This window comes from Garra rufa, chromosome 9, assembly GCF_049309525.1.
Source record: "Garra rufa chromosome 9, GarRuf1.0, whole genome shotgun sequence".
NCBI classification, from domain to species: Eukaryota; Metazoa; Chordata; class Actinopteri; order Cypriniformes; family Cyprinidae; genus Garra; species Garra rufa.
In genome coordinates this window covers 16,247,479-16,269,373 of record NC_133369.1, presented here as the reverse complement: position 1 = coordinate 16,269,373, position 21,895 = coordinate 16,247,479, and the positions used below count along the sequence as shown (strand labels likewise).

Genomic DNA, 21,895 nt, shown 5'->3' with positions numbered 1-21,895 from the left:
TACAGCATATGTATTAACCATATTCGTCTGTTTGAAATCTATTGCACATACTGGCCTGGCTGACATACAGTAGTCAACATTCGAAGTGGATCAAAAAAGTTAATCAAAAGTTGTCCTAAGATAAGAATGGGTATTCTTTTTGGTTTTAGAACAAATTTGATGAAAGGTTTTGATCCACTTCGAATGTTGACTACTGTATGTCAGCTGTATGGATGGATTTGGCTGACTATCCATTGAACAAAACAGTATTTTCAGGAACAAATTTGCTGGTTTTGTTAACACTGATTTTTTTCTTTAAGTCTTGAATCGATTACTACTGTAAATACTTTATATACAGTCAAACCCAAATTCATTCAGACATCTTAAACATTTTGCACATTATCACAGTTTATTCGCTATAGTTTAGAAAATGGTAATACAATATGACAACAACTGTGTCAGAACAAATTCATCTTGATAATGTCAGATAACTTTGATAGAAAGGTATATAACAAAACATGGTCAGGTCAAAGTGTCAAAATTAATTTCTTGGTCCAAAATTTGTACCAATTTTACTGGTAGTCCACTGTATGAAGAATTTTTGGGTATAATCTGTCACAGTTTACTTTATTTTGTTATTTTCACTTACATAAATAAGCTATAGTGTCCTGCACCCACTAGTTAAAATATATTTAAAAAAAAAACTATATCTGATGTCTGAATAATTTTTGGTTTGGCTGTATGTTCAGGATAAGACTCTAACAATATGTATTCCTTCTAATCTCTCATGTTTAATTTATGGCTTCATGCTGAAATGGATCTGGCCATCTCTTCCAAACCACAGAATAACAACTGCACACAATCATAATGCTGCTATCAGCAAATAACTCACAATTTGTGCGTTCATACAGAGTATAATCAATACAGTCAATCAGTACAATTACCAGCTGACACCAGTTTCATCATTCATCATGAATAAACAAATAAGAGAATTTTTAGTTGTTTTCTTTTTTGATCAAATGTCAGCATCTTTCGAAAACTAAGGACCACACGTCATGGCTTGATTTGATTTACTTTTCCAAACACACATGGCTAAATATTTGCCTTGCAACGCTAAACCTAGGGCCTGGCTCAAACCCTGGGCTTCACATTATGTTTATTTTATGTATTTACAAGTCTAGTGTGAAGAAAATCATGAATTCTAATAAGAAGAGAAGTAAAGTGAAAAATAAGAATGAATAATACACTTCATGGCTGGCACTGTCATTCATTGTATTTTTCAGCCTGGTCTCATTGTTTATAATGTACAGTGCATTGCAGAAGTATTCATACCCCTTCATTTTTTTCACATTTTGTTTTGTTGCAGCATTATGTTAAACTGCTTTAAATTACTTTTTTTCCACATCAATCTACATCTCATACACCATAATGACAAAGCACAAAACAGGTTTGTAACAACTTTGCAAATTTATTAGAAATAAAAAACTGAATAGATCCCGTTGCATAAGTATTCATACCCTTGTTTGGGACACTCGACATTTTACTCAGGAGCATTCATATTGCTTCTAGATGTTACTACACTTTGAGTGGAGTTAAACTGTGGCAAATTCATTTGAATGAGTATGATTTAGAAAGGCACACACCTCTCAGAAAAGGTCTAACAGCTGAAAGTGCATATCAGAGCAGAGTCCTGAGGTCAAGATAACTGCCTGTAGAGTTCAGTGACAGACTAAGGCAATGATCTAGGGAAGAGTTCAGAAAATAATCTGCTGCATTGAAGGTTCACAGAAGCATGTACTGTAGCCTCCATTATCCATAATGGAAGACTATTGGAACAACTAGGACTCTAGAAAATGTCTGCCAGCCCCCATCCAAGCTGACAGAGCTTGAGAGGTGAAAAGGTGAGAATGGCAGATAATTGCCAAATGCAGATGTGCAAAGCTTGTCACATCATACCCAAAAAGACTTGAGGCTGTAAAGGTGCTTCAACTATGTACTGAGTTAAGGGTGTGAATACTTATGCAATGTACTTATTTCAGTGTTTTATTTTTAATAAATTTGTAAAATTTGCTAATCTGGTTTTTGCTTTGTCATTATTATGGTGTATGAGATGTAAATTGATGTGGGGAAAAACTAATTTAAAGCAGTTTAACATAATGCTGCAACAAATCAAAATGTTAAAAAAATGAATACTTCTGCAAGTCACTGTAGGTATTAGTATGTAAGCACAAAATGTATGTTTTTATTGATGCTGAAACATACAATCTGCATGTATTTAATGTTTAAAACATAAAAATGGCAACATATTTTTAGCTAAATTTTTTTAAAGGGGTCATCGGATGCCCATTTTCCACAAGTTGGTATGATTTTTTAGGGTCTTAATGAGAAGTCTATAACACACTTTGGTTAAAATTTCTCAATGGTAGTGTACAAAACACTCTTTTTACCATGTCAAAATCAGCCCTTTTTAGAGCAAGCTATTCTGTTGCATGTTCCTTTAAATGCTAATGAGCTCTGCTCGGCCCAACCCTCTCTGCCGTGGGATGATGAGCCGTAATGTTTACTTTAGCCACATTTAGTCGCGTTTAGCTGCAAAACTTGCTAACCAACACATTATTAAGAAAGGCCATTTGCAAAGATGCATAAAAAACCCTTATACTCACTTCTGCTGTGGGTGAAGCTGCATCACGAATGCACAAACATAGACACATATATAGATTGGGATCTGCGCTTTCCTTTAAAAAAACGAAAGTAACGTTACTCCTCTGTGTCTTCAGTGGCTCAGATGTCAGGAGTAAATGATGACTGCTATGTTCATTATTACATCCAACAACAGAACACCTCAATCGCTCAATCTGAGACATTCTTGTCTTCCCCTGCACCTGAGTCCACACAATGGCGATCAAAGTCGGACAGTTTCAGCTCGGTGAGGGTGGGTCTAAGGTAAGGCGCTCATGTCAATCAACTATCGTGGGAGCGGCTTCGAAGCTGAGAATGACCTGATTTTAAAAAGGGGATATTGCTTTTAAAGATTATCACTGGGTGGATTTTTATCATTGTGAAATCATTTTATCATTAATGCCAACACACATTAATGTTCAAACAACATGTAAAAATTAGTTTTGCATCCGATGACCCTTTTAAACATTTACAAATCGGTATAAATGCATTTATCATTTTATCGATAAGCGATTTCGATTTTTAGACCTTGACCTACCCCAAAAAATAAAACCATTTTACAGCGAATATAAAAAGATATAAAACCAAAATATGCAGGGAAATGATCATTTTAGTAACAATATAGCATTAAAAATATAATATGCTTATCCTACTTTTACCTCTAAACCTAACCATAAATATTTCTGTACAGTATAAAGAAAAAACATGACAGACAACAATAGTTTATTTATTGCAAAAATGTCAAAAGCAATACCAAAAGTAATCCAAATGATGATGCGTTGCAGCCACAGTCCTCTCTGGTGGAATACAATAGTTTTGTACGAAGTGCAGAGTAAAATTTAAGTTGTTAATCGCTGAAAATAGTATCCAGATTATTATCCTGATCCACTCGGTTATCATTTCATATTACGAAAATAAGTAAACAATTTAATAATGCAACTAAAAAAAATAATGCCATTGATTATAATGCCAAATAATGCCAACTGAACACAATAATAATGAAATTAATGCCACAACTTAAATATTCATAAGGATTCATTTGTAAGTCACTGAAGATGTTTATCTGTAAATAATTACCTTTTAGGTGTCATCAATATGTCAGTATTGTACGTTAAAATGCTGAAAATATGTCAGTACTGTATGTTTAGATGCTGTAAATATGTCAGTATTGTAAGTTTTAGTGTCTGTAAAAACATAAGTAAATGTACGTTTTGTAGAACCACAATTTACGTAAAATATCACAAAATCATGTTGTATTTTTTTGAGCTGTTTGGTCGTGACAGTTTGTAGGCCTACCTGGAAGACTAATTCATTATGATTTCTTAAAGGAATAGTTCACCCAAAAATGTGCACCCTCAGGTCATTCAAGATGTAGATGACTTTGTTTCTTGATCGGAACAGATCTGGAGAAATTTTGCATTATATCACTTGCTCATAAATGCATCCTCTGCAGTGAATGGGTGCCATCAAAATTAGTTCAAATTGGAAATTTTCATATGGGTGAACTATTCCATTTAGTAGGTTTTTATACAGCCATTTTTTGAGGTCTATGAAAAAAAAAGTATTTTTCTTGTTGTCATCACACGTTTTATGCCACATTTTGATCAGATGTGATGCATTTCCCTTTCTCATTCCAAGTCTAATATTTATAAATGGCTGGTCACCATTTTATTATCTAGCCTATTGCCATCCGTGACACGAGGTGAGATTATCTATAGTCAGTGCAACGCACTGTCGCTGCCATCACTCTCTCACAAGACCAAAACAGATTTATATTTAGATTTTTATCTTCTCATCTGTAATAGATTTTTTTTTAGCATTGTGATCAGGCAAGTAAAACATGTGCAACACCACAACTTATATTGGACTAAGGTGGAAGGAAAATATACAAATTTGTAGGTCTAGATGATTGGAACCTAATACCACATAATCCTAAACACATGTAAATTGTATAAACAAATGTACAGTCAGTAACTTAGGTTTAAACCATATTTACTGTATTTTTACTGTTCCGTTTATATGAATTACACTGTATAACAATAACAATAAGATTCTACCATGTACATAGATTATAAAAAAGTGCGCCTGTTTCTTTAACCCATTTAGGGGCGTGGCTAGCTGTCAGTGGACGTTTGATTGGCAGGAGAGAAACATGACCCGAGCAGCCTGTAGTATCCACGCTGCATCGCACAGTCTCGTGTCACACCCCCAGTCTGTGACTGTGAGCACATAAAGCTGCTTTACATCATTTGACTTGAATAGTTCACCGTATTCGCGGGTGGCTATACAGTTTGGTTACGACTTAGTACGAGACGTCGGTCATTTGGAATTAAAATACGTTTTGAATGCGGATACTTCAGGTGAAGCCGACTGGATATTGCCGCTTTCTCCGTCAGAATGATTTAAAAAGCTGCTTGAAGTATAAAACGAAAGTGTTTTTTTTTCTTTTAAAACGCAAGGAAAACGATTTCAGTCATCTGTAACATTTGACAGCAGATGAATATCCTCATCCTGGACTATATCGAAGTATAGGTAAGTGTTTTTAGAAACTAAGATAGATTTTTTTTATTTTTTTTTTATTTTTTTTTTTACAAATTGTAGCCTGGGAAATAGTTACTTAAAAATGTACGCAGCTTTGAGACGGTGTCATTTTCATTCATTTTGATTTTCAATTCATGTTTTTAATGACAGTGGTTGCTGATACCAAGTTACTACAGTTTGACTGGTATAATAATAACTAGTAAAAATTCGAAAGCTTATCATAATAAGGTTTTATAAAGGAAAACATCAGTTTGATACTTTTTTGGCATCAGTTACATCTATCATGAAATCTTTTTCAAAGATGTAAAGCTTTTATTTTTTATTAACAATAAATAGACAAACTATGCATGATATAAGAACTTAAAAACATTTATAATTAAAACAATAGTTCTACACCATGTTTCAAACATTAAAAAATACCTGTTTATAATCAGTTGCATTACTTTGTAAGTTTTTAATCTCTTAAGTAAATGGACCGATTTTCCTTCTTTTTCTTTCCTGAGTATGAATTTATTATTTAAATTTAAATGTACTTTTTGCTCCTGACATGCTATTGTGTGTGTTTTACTATGGAATTATGCAGTTTTTAAAGGGGAATGTCTGATAATGTACAAAAACGAGATTTGTTTTAAAGTCTTAATGATGGATGAGATTGAACGAGTGACATTTTGTCTGTCAGAATTTACATCGTGCGATACCACGTGTTTTTTAATAATCTAAAATCTATTCAACCACAGTTTGCTTTTGGGCTTGTAAATTTTGTAAGACGATCCAACTACTTATGGTTTTGTGAATTGTGCTCTTGCAATAATAACATGTCAGCCACGTGCCTTTTCAGTAGCTCATGTAATTTGGAAAATTTGGTCAGCCCAATTATTATTTAATCAGTTTTGTCAAACAGACTACATGAAGCTCTGAGTTATCATTACATCCAGTTCTCCAGTCTCATATAAGACTAAAATAGAGAAGACCTTCAACTGGTGAGTTCCCTTGTGAAATCAGCAGAGTCTAACAGATGGAGCGATGACAGCAAGATGAGACACAAGTCATCACAAAATGAAAGAGGGCCCAGCACTGAACTAGGCTCAGCATTATTAAAAAAAAAGTTTAGTCTATAAGCAAGGTTTTGGATTTTACCTTGGTCTTATCTTTCCAACCTAATTTTGCACAAACAAAAGCCACTCCTGACACATATCTATCATTAAAGAATGCTTGAACAGCGTTTAGTCACAATTTGCTTACTATGTACATTACCAGTCAAAAGTTTTTGAACAGTAGATTTTTAATGTTTTTTAAAGATGTCCCTTCTGCTCACCATGCCTGCATTAATTTGATCCAAAGTACAGCAAAAAAAAGTAAAATATTTTTAATACTTAAAATAACTGTTTTCTATTTAAATGTATTTAAAAATATAATTTATTCCTGTGGTTTCAAAGCAGAATTTTTAGCATCATAACTCCAGTCACATGATCCTTCAGAAGAAATTTTAATATTCTGATTTGCTGCTCAAAAAACATTTATTATTATTATTATTATTATTATTTTTATTATTATTATGTTTAAAACAGCCAAGTAGATTTTTTCAGATTTCTTTAATGAATAGAAAAGTTCAGAAGAATAGCATTTATCTGAAATAGAAATCTTTTATAACATTATAAATGTCTTAATCATCACTTTTGATCAATTTAAAGCATCCTTAATAAATAAAAGTTTTAATTTCTATCATTCCTTTCCCAAAAAAACTCAAGGCTTTTGCATGGTAGTGCATGGTAGTGTATAAAGTTACAAAAGCTTTTTATTTCAGATAAATGATGATCTTTAAATCTTTCTATTCATCAAAGAATCCTGAAAAAAAAAAATACTCAACTGTTTTAAATATAAATAGTAATAATAATATTGTTTCTTAAACAGCAAATCAGCATATTAGAATGATTTCTGAAGGATCATGTGACACTGAAGACTGGAGTAATGATTAATGAATAAAATAAAATGAATAAAATTTAGCTTTAATCACAAAAATAAATGACAGTTTACAATATATTCAAATAGAAAGCAGTTATTTTAAATAGTAAAAATATTTCACAATATTACTGCTTTTGCTGCATTTTGAATTAAATAAATGCAGGCTTGATGAGCAAAACAGACCTTTTTAAAAAACCTTACAAATCTTACTGTTCAAAAACGTTTGACTGGTAGTGTATGGGAAACAGTGCGAAGATCTACGTTTGCGATCTAAAGAAGACAGAAAATCATGCAGACGACGTTATGATGGTGAGTAAATGATGACAGGATGTGAATCACTTTGAGCCTTGAGAAGCTGCAGCTTATTGCAAGGAAGAACCATAGAGCTTCTCAAGTTCATGCAATGTCACGCAACGTACCCATACTTCATATATTAATAGAGTCTCTGAAGAGATTTATTCGAAACTCCACAATCAATCAAATGTTTACCTCAGAAGCTGTAGGCTCCAAAAAAAGTCAAATGCTTTGTACACTTCAGAGAGGTTTAATCACATCTGTGGAGTCTTTGGAAGAATGTAGCAGTTGCTGTGGCTGTTGATGAGTGTCTCTATTGCTGCATTGACCAATGCAGATAACAAATGGGATTTTGGCGCATCTGTGGTCTCAGCGTTAGAGCGGTTGATTGAGTGTTGGGAGCATATTGTGGTCGTGTCAGGTTGCTTCATCGTTTACATCAACTTTCCCCCTTAATCGAACAGGTGAGGAGGTCCAAGTGCAGCTGTCACTTTTGGATGTGTGTGCATGTGTGATGTTGTAATGACAGCACAAGGGTATGACCACCGGAGATGTTTGACACAGACATTTTTAGCTATCAAATCCTTTTGATTAGGCAATAGACCACACTCCACTTCCATATGGACACGTAGACACGTAGAAACTTTATTGAACCCCTCAGAAAAATTAAGGATTAGCTAAAGAAGGATTATGAGACAGCTGCACATTATTAATCTATGATACTATGCTTTGAAATGAATCCCACACATTTTAATAACCCATGCAATCATTATCATAAAAGTGTCACGATCAGACTCCTCCAACCTTATGAGTCAATGTGCAGAAGGGAAGCTATACAGTATACAGATGAAAGTATCTGGTGATGTGTGATTTTCCTGTTATCTCTATTTTAAGCATCTGAAACTAACTTTGCTAATCTCTAAAGACAGGTGCGGAGAACAAGAAACTGTTGCTGTTCGGTTGTTGAGCACCAGATGACTTAGTTGACATACTTGCGACATTCATTTTAGTTAAACTTCCAAGTATGTTCCCATAGTACTTCAATATACAGTAGAAGTAAAGTAGCTTAGAAACTTTGCATAGTAAGCCAAACGTCTGGATGTCTGGAGGCTGCAGGAAATTATGCACTACTGGCCAAAACCAACAAACAGTCAAGAGGAATATAAAAAAAAGAGGCTTTGGGTTAATTTCAGTCGGTGTTTACTAAAACGGCAGCATGGATCTACTCAGACTAGCATGCTGTACACAAAGATACCACAATGAATTGTAGCTTAAGCATTCAGTCTGCAATTTCCTGTGTGCAAAGCTACTTCTGATGAGTCTCAAAAAGGAAAAGCTCTCAAATAACTTTTCTGGAGAGCCAAGGTGAATTGCACGTCATATGTAGGATTACCCAAAAATGGGAGTAAATCTTGAGGCTTGTTTTTTTCACTAGCCAAGCCAAGAGAAAGTCTAGGATGTCATGGAACACAAAAAGGGCAAGTCACACTAACAACTAGAATGATAACTATAACCATAAAGTTTTCAAAAAGAGAAGTTGAAGAGATGAGATAAAGTTTGGAGAAGTTTAAAAGAGAAAAGCGCCGTCTACACCACAATTACTACAATAACGACACAAAAACAATGTAGTGGAATGTGGAATCACTTTTAAATAATGTATTTTCAGCTGGTGAATAAATAAAATATTGACAGCCAATCAGAAGACCGATTTAAAGTGAACCACAGGTATTACGACTTTTATGGCCTAATATGACATAAATTATGTCTCTTACTGAACTATGTAGTAGAAAACCCGTGAAAGATTTGTTATTTAAAAAATCCACATTGTTTTATACATACAGGGTTCGTACAAGAGCTTAAAGTGCTTGAAGTACATGAATTTGACTTTTTTAGATTTAAGGTCTGGAAAGCCCTTAAAAATAGCAATATTCATAATTAAAAGACAATATCTATGAAATAAGTGTCAATTTTTTCAATCAGCACATTTTTTTTCTGCTTATTTCAGTTAATATCATAAAACTAGTGAGCTAAGCCAGTAGTAGTACTGACAATGTTGTGTAAACATAGCTGAAGAAAAGTGGAACAGATGAACCAAATCAATTGAGTCATTTATGTTGGAACCGCTCAGATTGATTCAAACTTATGATTGAATCATTAATTTCAAGCGAAATGTAAAGATGCGATTTTCTAGGCCGATAAGATTAGGAACTACACTCCCATTCCGGCGTAATAGTCAAGGAAGTTTGCTGCTGTAATATGGACGTAATATTACTGCGCCTGCTTCGGCCATATTACGGCAGCAAACTTCCTTGACTATTACGCCAGAATGGGAGTGTAGTTACTAATGCTAAAAGTGATATCGCCAGAACAGGAGATTGGCTGAATGGATTTCAATATGGTAAAAATCAACTTATTAACTCGGGGGGAGTTGTAGAATTAGCCTATTTCCAAAAAAATTGGAGTGTTCTTTTAAGTGATACAATCGGATCATGTCACAAATCATTTTATTTAGATTGGAACTTCGAAGGGGATTCGCAATTTGTCTTGGATCGGGACTTCACATCGCGAATCATTTGATTTAGATCGGACCTTTGTAAATATCGAATCATTTGTCTTAGATCGGGACTTCAAATCATGAATCATTTGATTCAGATCGGAACTTCAGAGGGGATTCGCAAATTGTTTGTCTTAGATCAGGACTTCAAATTGCGAATCATTTGATTCAGATCCGGACTTCAGAGCCCATATCGCAAATTATTTGATTTAGAACAGAACAGGTTTGTGAATCATTTAGCGAATTGAGTCCTGATCTGAAATAATGGTTTGCAAATCTTTATTCAGATCAGAACTTCGGAGCATGAATCACGAATCATTTGATTCAAATCAGGACTTTGGAGCACTTATGGCGAATCTTTTGTTTCAGATCAGATTTCGATTTTGATTTAAAAAAAAAAAATCTTAAACAGTAGAAAACATCAGATCATTAGGGGAGTACAGTTATAAAAACAAAAAGTAAAAAAAAAAAGAGAAAAAGTACACAAATATTAGGAAAATTAATTAGGATTTTACTATAATAAAAGTGAAGTATACATTTACTATACTTTTTTGCCATTTTTAGTATATATTTATCTATTTATCTTTTTTAGAATTTGAAAGAGAAGATATTGTGTTATTGTGTAATGTAATTTTACATTATCTGTACAAACCCTGATACTGTACATATTTTAGACTATGAGGGGCGCCATTATTTTGCTGACATGAAACAGTTGCACTCAGTGAGCTACTGCCACTACTTGTTGCTATTTTTACTGCAACACAACTCAAAAATATACTGATAGGATGCCACATTGTGCGGCTTTACTTACAATTGTCGACCAAGGACAACAAGAGAAGCTATGTAAGTCTTCACTGCTTTCCTAGCGATAAGAAGAAGAAAAAAGAATGGGAAGATGCCTGTGGACGAATAAAACTTCCTAAAGACCTGCGTCTTTGTTCTCTTTAGCCCTGATGCGAACCACAGCTACTGAAAGAGCTTACAAATGGCAGAGACAAGAAATGCTAGATGCCATCCTGGCAGCACGCTTGTCCCCCATAGTCTAAAATATTTATGAAACAATGTGGATTTTTAAAGTAACGTTAATCTTTCATGGGTTTTCCACTACATATTTCAGTAAGTCTAAATACCCTGGGATACCTTTAAAGCAGCAGACATTGTAAGTGCATTATGCACTTAGAATAATCAGAATGTTATCATCCATTAGTGTGTATGCTGATATAGTTATCATTATCGTTCATGGTGTGAACGGGCCTTATAGGTCTATTTCTGTGGATCTATCTGAGATCCATATGTCAGCAGTCCTAATGGATCAGTTGAGTGACAGCTAATTGTTTGCAATGCGTCATCAGACGCTTTCCATGCAGAGAAAATAAACGAATAGCTTGCCAGTGTCGCACTTAGTAATGAGTGCAAAGATAGCAAATAAATATAGACTAGATTTCAATCTATGTTTAATAACTTTAATTAATTGTGCTATCCTATAACATTCATACAGATCTATCATAATGTGCATTTGTGCATCTATGATTAATCATGACAGGTATGATGACAAGCAGTCAATGTGCAGCTTATAATATGGATATTTGCAGCCATCGCACTGAACTCAAAAGCTCTCTCTTTATCTCTGGTGCGAGTCTATTTTGAGCCGCGGTGCTGCCTCTCTTTGATCGCTAGAGTTCCCTATGGTAAAAACCCAAGTGTGAGTCCAGCGAAACAGTCGAGGGCATTTGTGGAGGGTAAAGATGACGGACAATAGACAGAATCACCTTTCAACACCTCTTTAAATACATTGGGGATAACATTAAAGAGGCAGTAAATCATTCTCGCCTCCATGCTAATGTGGCATCATTTTACATCTGCTCTGCCAAACTTGTAGCATTTCCTCACATTCGTCCTTGTCAGTAAACTCAACACATACAGTGTATATTTAAATCTTTTTGGCTTAAAGAAAGTCGGATTGATTAAAGCTAAAATCTTGCAAGATTTTTTTTAAGCGGATTTCCCCCGTCATTTTTTTTTTTGCATTCCTGTTGGTACAGAAGTTACACACTGCTTTAAAATACTTGATTCCAATTGGTCAAACGTGAAATGCAGTGCTTTGATCTTGTTTTTCAGTGATGTTGGTTTCAGAAGTGTTTTTCCGGTTCGTTTTTGTCTTCATTTAAGATTCATAAGCCATGAATCAAACCAACCAGCTAGATGGTGAATCACAACATTACAAAGTTTGATTTGAAGCAAAAAAGTATTTAAGTTCTAAATCAAAAAGAACTCATATGGAGGAAATAATGAGGTTTTTACTTCTGGAACCCAAATGTTTCACTGTTACTTCAACATCAAACTGGCGCGGTAGTGTGCGGGGATGTTTCTTTTCCCTTTCAAATCAAATATAAATTCATGTTGCAGTCACATTTTCTTGTTTAAATAAACAATTATATTTTATATTTTAACAGTAATCAGTATTCTATTTATTAAAGCCAAATATGAATCTGATCAAGTTAGTGTTTTTAAGCATTTTATATTTTTTCCAAAATAATAACCCAAGACAGTAACAATTTAAGCAATATATTTTATTTGTGAACTTACATTCATCTATTTTTTTTAATAATTAACTTTAAACTATTTGAACATTTTTCAGATTATCAGTCTTTAAAGCTTGATAAATATTAAATATAAATATCAATATAAATATAGATTTATTTTAAATTTAACCAAGCTGAAACTCCCGCAGATCATGTTTTCATTCCATTTTGACATGAAGTGGTTATATCTAAGTGTGTGAGTTGTTTACTTACTATTTAAAGTTAGTCTTCCCATTAACGGCATTATATTGTTCATTCAGACTGATTCGCAAACACACACAAGCACAGGATTTATCGCATGAACCAATCACATCTGAACACAACCATATCTAATCATATTGAGATGGAGGCATTGTCTTCTCTCACGTGACTTTCCCCCATTCATTCTCAATTACCCCCACCGCATGCTTTAGCGGGTCTGTTAAAACTCAATGGGCTCAGGGGAGGCTAAAGAGACGTGGACTCCCACTGTAAACTTACCTGGTATCACTGTTGGACAATGTTTATTTAGAAAAAAAACCCGAGTGATTTATACATTTATACACTCACTAAAAAGTTATATTTTGTAATATTGGCATTGTTTAATTTTTGTACTACAATTTATTTTCTCATCCAATATTTTGAGGAGAGACTGAGCTAAATAAATATTTAGCTGTGTAATGAGTGGCCTAATGTACAGTTAGCCAGTCATTATCACAAAATAAACATAAAATGACAGAATAATGACAGACTGTCTGTTGATTATCCCTCACATAAACTTGAACAACCTTGTACATTTACATCCACTCCTTATTCCATAATTAATTCCTGCTGTGCCTTTAAACAAACCTTTTTTTTTTCCCAAGCAGTAGCTTGACAATCTATGATTTAAAGATATGGAAATTTTTAATACTGCCCAGCCAAGCCATCTGAATGTCCTGGAGGAAAATCTCATTGTAGATGGATGAAAGATGATTTACATACAATTTTTTTAAATCAAGCAAGCCCTTGGAACACTAGAAACTCTGTTTTCCTTGCTTTTGTTCTGAAAGTACAATTGATTAAAAACAAAATTGAGAATTAAGCATGGCTACAGCTCATAAAACCATTTTTATTACTTCATGATTACTAACGTCTTTTCTTTAATTTGCTGCTCTGAATGTTTTTTGTTTTTTTACAGGCACATATGTGAGAGGCCACAAGCGACAATGTCTAAGACGCAGAAATCAGAGTCCAGGTCTCGCTCTCGATCGGCCTCCAGATCAAGATCCCGTTCTGATTCTCGCTCCCGCTCCAGATCACAAAGCAGCTCTAGATCTAGAACCAGGAAGCGCAGATATGTGTAAGTGTCTGGTATGCTTATCAAAATAGATATACAAAATAGCTACTGGCTTTGCAATCAATTAAAAATTTGATGGTTTCTGTTACTGCAGCATACAAAGCAGATGTGTGCAGATGTTGGATGAAGGAGTTGGTTTCGATTGTTAATTTCAGTTTTGATCAAAATTTGTACTTTCAAGTTTCAGTCATTACTTTCAGTGACGTGTTGTGGATTTAAATATGTAACCAAATGAAGGGATGTTTGGTAATACAAATTCTAAATGGAAAAACTAATTAAATTATCACTGAAAAAGTAATCAACAGTAATCATTTCCATTTTCCTGACTATTGAGTCATATTGAGTCAGATTTCAGGCTGTCTTACAATCAGGCCCACATGGAATTAGCTCACAGTTCTGCAATAAATAAACCCAGAAAATGCAAAAAGAAAGATTTCATCTGGGTCTACTTATAATCTTGTGCTTAGTAAGCAATGAACTTAAGAACAAAGTACAACACAATAACACTTACTGTGTCTTGACAGATGTGCTTAAAAACTAAGTGAGCTGGCAAACTCTTAACTTCTCACGTTGTTCGTAAACACACAATGGAACTTCATTGTAAACACATGCCATGTGACTCATGCGCGGCTTCCCATCCATGACTCATTTTAAATTAAAATCAATATTCCAATGCCAGTCTCAGCCGTCTAGCCGGAGCTGCCAGGCCGAAGTTATGTAAGATACACCTCCATACTCTGTGCTTTTATAACGCCTTTACTCTGGCTTCCTCACTTGTTGAAAAGGGGCTGCACAGTCACTGTGATTTTACTCCCCACGTGTTCGTCAGCATTGCATAAACTCTGATATTTGGGAAGGGCTGTGGCTTTGGAAAGGCTCACCACACTTTCTTATTTCCCGTGCTAAAATTGTACTTCGCTGCACATTCTCACAGAACTGCTGGTTTTGTGCTTACAGCACAGTGGAGCCCGTTAGGTAGCCAAATGTAAATCGTCCCTGCCAAAAAACTGCTGCTCTCTATTAGACACAAACGGATACATACTTGTGGTGCTTTGGTTTTTTTGTTTTAAATTTTTTTTGGAGGACCCATGATTTTTTTTTTTCCATAAGCATGGATCCTTTTTCCTGTGTGGTTGACAGTATACTTTGAGAACAAATTCTGAGATCCCTTATTTGCAAGGGAAATCTTCTGAGCCTGGCCTGTCATTGCTGACCACAGTTTCAAAGTGACATCGCTGATGGAAAAAGCTTGATGCATGCATGTCATAAAAAGGAAGCATAGCTGTTTTGAATGAAGTCAAACTGTCCAAATAAAACTCATGGTCATCAGGTCATAAGTGGATGAAAATGCAGTCATTTCCAAATTATAAACACCCTGTTTTTGAAAAAAAAAACAAAGGGTAATTTTTTTATCATTTACTCACCGTCATGTAGATTTTTTTCAAGTTGCTTTTTTCAAGTGCAATTACAGTTAAACTACAGGTTTTAAAACTTATACAGTTGAGGTCAAAAATTTACATTCCCTTTTCAGAATCTGCAAACTGTTAATAATTTTACCAAAATAAGAGGGATCATAGAAAATGCATGTTATTGTTTATTTAGTACTGACCTACATAAGGTATTTCACATAAAAGATGTTTACATATAGTCCACAAAAGAAAATAATAGTTGAAATTTAAAAAATGACCCTGTTCAAAAGTTTACACCCCCTTGATTCTTAATACTGTGTTGTTACTTGAATGATCCACAGCTGTTTTTTTTTTTTTGTTTAGTGTGGTTGCTCATAAGTCCCTTGTATGTCCTGAACAATTTAACTGCCCGCTGTTCTTCAGAAAAATCCTTCAGGTCCCACAAATTCTTTGGTTGTCCAGCATTTTTGTGTGTTTGAACCCTTTTCAACAATGGCTGTATGATTTTGAGATCCATCTTTTCACACTGAGGACAACTGAAGGACTCATATGCAACTATTACAGAAGGTTCAAACGTTCACTGATGCTCCACATGATGCATTACTTTTTGAATTTGAAGATTAGGATAAATTTGACATTTAATCTTGTGAGAAACATGTAACTATCTTCTGTAGCCTCTGAAGGGCAGTACTAAATGAAAAAAAATATGATATTTAGGCAAAATAAGAAAAATGTACACATTTCCATTCTGTTCAAAAGTTTTCGCCCCCAGCTCTCAATGAATGTTTTTTCGTTCTGGAGCATCAGTGAGTGTTTGAACCTTCTGTAATTGTTGCATATGAGTCCTTCAGTTGTCCTCAGTGGGAAAAGATGGATCTCAAAATCATACAGTCATTGTTGGAAAGTTTCAATTAGACAAAAATGCTGGAAAACCAAAGAATTTGTGGGACCTGAAGGATTTTTCTGAAGAACAGCAGGCAGTTTAACTGTTCAGGACAAGCAAGGGACTCATGAACAACTATCACTAAACAAAAAACACCGCTGTGGATTATTCATGTATAAACACAGTATTAAGAATCAAGGGGATGTAAACTTTTGAACAGGGTCATTTTTAAAATCAACTATTATTTTCTCTTGTGGACTATATGTAAAAATCTTTTATGTGAAATATCTTATTCAGGTCAGTGCTAAATAAACAATAACATGCATTTTGAATGACCCCTTTTATTTTAGTAAAATAATTGCAGATTCTGAAAGGGGGTGTAAACTTTTGATCTCAACTGTACTGTATTTCAAGGCTTCTTTAGTCATTTGTGTGACAAACAGACCAAAAACGGTCATTATTCATTGATCATCTTGTGAGATGTGAGCAACAATATCAAGGTTTTCATTCAATAATGCCATAAATTTGACCCATTCTTCTCATAAAGCTATCATATGACTGCAGAAGAATTTTTATGTTGCCTTTGTACCCTTTTTAAACATTAAATGTCTTAATTTCCATTTGAAAAGTGCAATCAGTAAAATTAAAATGTCTGCTTTTGTGCTTCCCAGAAGAGAGAAAATGATATATATTTTAAATTACATGAGAGTGACTAAACAACGAAAGAATTTGCATTCCAACTTTAGTTAACTAGTGGATAAACAGCTTTTCATATAAGGGAGCTGTTGTAATTGTTACTTTCAGTAAAGCTCTCTCTGCAAAGCTAATGTGTTGTAACTGGCAGGCTGAGAACCTCCTCTTTGCTTCGTAGAAAGAAAGTAGAAATCTCTCCCATATGACCCATGTGACTGACTCTTTCCATCCGCGCTCACTAGAGGAGATGCAAAGTCCCTCTTGCTCACTGTGAGAGTATCATGTTGCTCTGTGCACTACTTTCTCACTCTGTTTTCCAATGAAAAAACGCATCAGGTGAGTACAAAACCAGCCGAAACGGTAGATTATTGCTAATGTCATTATGTTTGTGGTTTGTTGGATTGTAAACTGGTTGCAGGGTGCTTTAGTTAGATAATCATTTGCAACACTGTTTCACTTTCCAAATGGCGAAAAATTCCACTGTACTAGTATGACAGGTTTTAATAACACAATGCTAGACATAATTGCATGCTGTCTGTAATTTTATGGTCTAACATGGTTAATGTGTGCATATTGTTGAAATGTTTCTGTTTAGTTTCCAATGAGACTTTATTCTATGAACTATATATTTTTCAAAATGTTATAGGTCAGAGTGCAATGCACAGTGTGAAATACTTGCATGTGCAAGTTGTTTAATGAATTATCAGTTTGTGATTTGTTAAGACATGCCGATATGGACTGTCTTACAGAGACAAGACTGTAGATGTGTTTATAAATAGTACAACAGGGCCACCGTGTGGCTGAAGTTGATCTTGCACCCAGAGATTTTAATTGTGATTGGTCATATCAGCCGTGTATGAATGCTGTGAAATAATGTTACACTAATTATTGATCTTAAATAGTTGAAACAGCTGAATTCACAGTTATAGAATATACAGAACAATTTTGTTTGTATATTTGTACAATTGTATTGCTGTATTGGTTGTCCTTTTATTTTTAGAAATAAATGTTATCAGTTATAATTCTAGTTTTAAAGGGATATAAACCTTTTTATTATTTATTTGTTATTATTACTATTACAATTCTTATAAGAGAAACTTTTATTATGACCTAAGGCCTCAGGTTGGACTTCAATAAATCAAACATCATTCTACAGTGTCTCATAATCAAATGTCTTGACATTATAACCAAATTACATTTGAATAAAATTTGATTTGAGATCTGCAACGGAGATACAGATTACCTGTGAAACTCTCTGGTCTGTTGATCGTCACACAGAGCTATCATAAGACTCCAGAAGAAAATATATAGATAGGGTGACCAGATTTCTCATGGTGGGACGGGTGGGAAATTTGTGAAATTTTATTTTATGATATCTGTGTTATATTCACATATGTGACCCTGGACCACAAAACCAGTCATAAGGTTAAATTTGACAAAAATGAGATATATACATCATATGAAAGCTCAATAAATAAGCTTTCTATTGATGTATGGTTTGTTAGGATAGGACAATATTTGGCTGAGATACATCTATTTGAAATCAGAAATCTGAGGATGCAAAAAAATCAAAAAGACTGAGAAAATCACCTTTAAAGTTGTCCAAATTAGGTTCTTAACAATGCCTATTACAAATCAAAAATTAAATTTTGATATGTTTACAGTAGGAATTTTACAAAAAATCTTCATGGAACATGAACTTTACTTAATTTCTTAATGATTTTTGGCATAAAAAAAAAATCTAAAATTTTAACCCATGCAATGTATTTTTGGCTATTGCTACAAATATACCCCAGCGACTTAAGACTGGTTTTGTGGTCCAGGGTCACATATACACTACCAGTCAAAAGTTTTTGAACAGTAGGATTTGTAATGTTTCTCCTGCTCACCAAGCCTGCATTTATTCGATCTAAAGGACAGCAAAAACAGTAATTTTGAAATATTTTTACTGTTTAAGAACATGATTCTTCAGAAATCATTCTAATATGCTGATTTGATGTTTAAGAAACAGTCAATTTTTTTCAGGATACTTTGGTGAAAAGAAAGATCCAAAGATCAGCATTTATCTGAAATAAAAAGCCTTTGTAAAATTATACACCATACCATTCAGAAGCTTGGAGTCAAGTAGTAAGGATGCTTTAAATTGAAGATGAAGACATTTATAGTTTTACAAAGATTTCTATTTCAGATAAATGGTGTTCGTCTGAACTTTCTAATCACCAAAGAAACCTGAGAAGTTTTTAACATAATAATAATAATAATCAAAATAAAAAAAATAATCAGTAAATCAAAATATTAGAATGATTTTTGAAGGATCATGCAACTGGAGTAATAATTCTAAAAATTCAGCTTTGAAACACAGTAATAAATTACCTTTTCAAATCTATTTAAATATAGTAAAAATATTTCACAATTGTACTGTTTTTGCTGCACTCTGGATCAAATAAATGAAGCATTAAAAATTAGGGCTGCAACAACTAATCGATAAAATCGGTTATTATCGATAATGAAAATCGGCGACAACAATTCTCATTATCGATTAATCGGGTCCGCCCACAGTGCACGTTCAACTTCAGAGAATCATGTCAAATTACAGCACTGAATGACGCATTTCTGTAGACACAATGCATCTAAAAATAGTGTAGGAAACAGAATGAGATGCTGCAGGAGAGTTGCGTGATCCCAAAACATGAGAATTCCTTCTTTTAAACTTTAAGCTAATAGCGTAATGGCTTGCCCTGTGAGGCACTTTGACAGATCCGTTTGCATCCTCAGCATGAAAACTTTCTATTTTATGCTTGTTATAGTTATAGTGTGTTTTTCTTCAGATATTTGTCTTTTCTCTTTATTACGACAGGTGGTCTAATAAATTGTTAAGCACTGTGTTTTCATAGCATTCAGAATGTGGAATAGTGTGATTTTGACAAAAAAAATCTTTTTAATTTTTAAGCCAACTAATCGATTAATCGAAAAAATTATCGACCAACTAATCGATTATTAAAAAAATTGTTAGTTGCAGCCCTATTAAAAACCTTACTGTTCAAAAACATTTGACTGGTAGTGTACTGTTTATAGTTGTTTTTATTATATAAACAAGAGCAAAGATGCAAATTAAGAATGAAGATAAACGCGTTTTTCAAATACAGTAGGTTTATTTAACATGCATACATCTTGTGTTGTTTGATTAACATTGACATGACACAGACAGGTCTTTAATTAGGTTGCTGTCCCTTTAAGACCGAATGCATTGAAGTAATATACTGACACAAATCTGGTTTTCACCCGTTTTACATTTACTTAAGCTACAACTGACTGTATTTTTGTGAGATACTCCACACGATGGACTTTTTGACAACTGTGTGTGTATTTGACAATGTAGGCACAAAGAGAACTAATCGTGCGCTGTCTAAGAGAACTGGGATTGTGCGCGTGCTTTTGGCGTGTCATTTAGTGTGATTTCACTTATCCCGCCTTCACTAACTGCAAGTTAATTGATAACAAATTGTTATTGGATGGCAATTTCATTCTACGACAAGCCTGGCTACCTTTAATTAGACTTTTCTCGCGTGATAGAACACTACTAATACCTGCTCTGATAACCTAGTTGTAAAGAAATGTTGAAATACGGGACAAATCATGATTTTTTTTCTTAATAAGTCAGCACACTTAAAAAAGAGCTGGACTGTTTTGGGAAAATCTGGTTAGCCTATGTATAGGTTACTTTTATGTAGCTTTTATAGTGTTTTTTGTACTCTTTGGATTCCATGTAGTAAGTAAAACACAATAGCATATGTAATTTTGTCTCATTTTCTATATCCTCTAGAGTTTTGTTGGCTCAGTTCTTCCTTTTGTTGTCTTTAAGCTCTAGGTCTCGCTCTCGGTCAAGGTCCCATTCTCCGCCCCACAACCGGGAGCGGAACCACACACGGGAGTACCAGAACCAACGGGAGTTTCGAGGCAACCACAGAGGCTTCCGGAGGCCATATTATTTCCGGGGCAGAGGTCAGGGCTTTTTCCGTGGCCGCTTTCAGCGTGGTGGAAGGGGTGGATATAATAACTATCGTCACAAAAACTGGCAGAACTTCCGGCAGCACCCTCAGCATCAACAGCAGCAGTACCACGGCAACAGCCCCAAGAGGGGCCGTTCACGCTCTCCCAAGAAGCAGTCGAACAGTCCACAGCCCCGCAGCCATTCCCGCCGCTCTGACAGATCGTCCTCAGGGAGATCGCCACAGTCGCACCATTCTTCCTCCTCCAACTCTGGGTCTGCCAAACGCATTTGCAAAAATGCAAGAGAGGACATCTCTGTGCCCGAAGAAATCCGAGGAGGAGGAGATGGGGCTCTGGCAGAGCAGGTGGGAAGCTCTCCTGCGGCCGAAGGGAACTCTGATGGAGACAGGACTGTGGAGAAATGTCAGGTTTTGATGAATCATGACACTAGTCCTAAAAAGGCAAGTCCGCAGGTTTGCTCCACTGTCACTAGTGACCAACCCATTGACTCTTCAACCAACGAGACAAGTCCTGCTCATAATGCTCCTCATCGAGGTGCAACCACCTGGCAGAATGTTGAAACTGCACCTTCAAACACCAGCCCCATAAAGAAAAGCCTTACACCAGTTTTCAATGGTTTTGGGCTCTTTACAAATATTGACCAACAGACAGATGATACAATTGCTATCTCCGCTGCGTTTCTGAAGTAAGTCTGCTTTCTTTTAATGGAAGTATGTGTTGTTTATTTATCAATTTTTACACTACCTAAAAGTTTGGAATAAAAAAACTCTCTTAGGGTTACCGAGGCTACATTTATTTAAATATAATTACAGTAATATTTTCGGTGCCAATAGCTTCATGGGAAGCACATCGACATATAGTGCAATTGTGCTTTGGGCGACCCGAGTTTGAGTCCCGGCTCATGGTCCTTTCCCAATCCTATCCCCCTTCTCTCTCCCACTTTGTTTCCTGTCAATATATACTGTGCTATCCTACAAAAAAGGCAACAAT

General features: G+C 34.8%; 1 protein-coding gene across 3 annotated transcripts in view; it reads left to right on the top strand.

The window, feature by feature from the left end:
- The first annotated feature begins 4,892 nt into the window (after positions 1-4,892).
- Positions 4,893-21,895, top strand: part of thrap3a (thyroid hormone receptor associated protein 3a) — a 26,731-nt gene continuing 9,728 nt past the window's right edge. For 2 of the 3 annotated variants that reach the window (XM_073847391.1, XM_073847390.1), the window contains exons 1-3: positions 4,893-5,190; positions 13,751-13,912; positions 20,757-21,590. In XM_073847391.1, the coding sequence (XP_073703492.1) occupies positions 13,779-13,912; positions 20,757-21,590 (968 nt within the window). In that variant the 5' untranslated portion in view covers positions 4,893-5,190; positions 13,751-13,778. Of the gene's footprint in view, positions 5,191-13,750; positions 13,913-17,100; positions 17,231-20,756; positions 21,591-21,895 lie in introns of those variants that run through there. The other variant, XM_073847392.1, reaches the window with a different exon arrangement.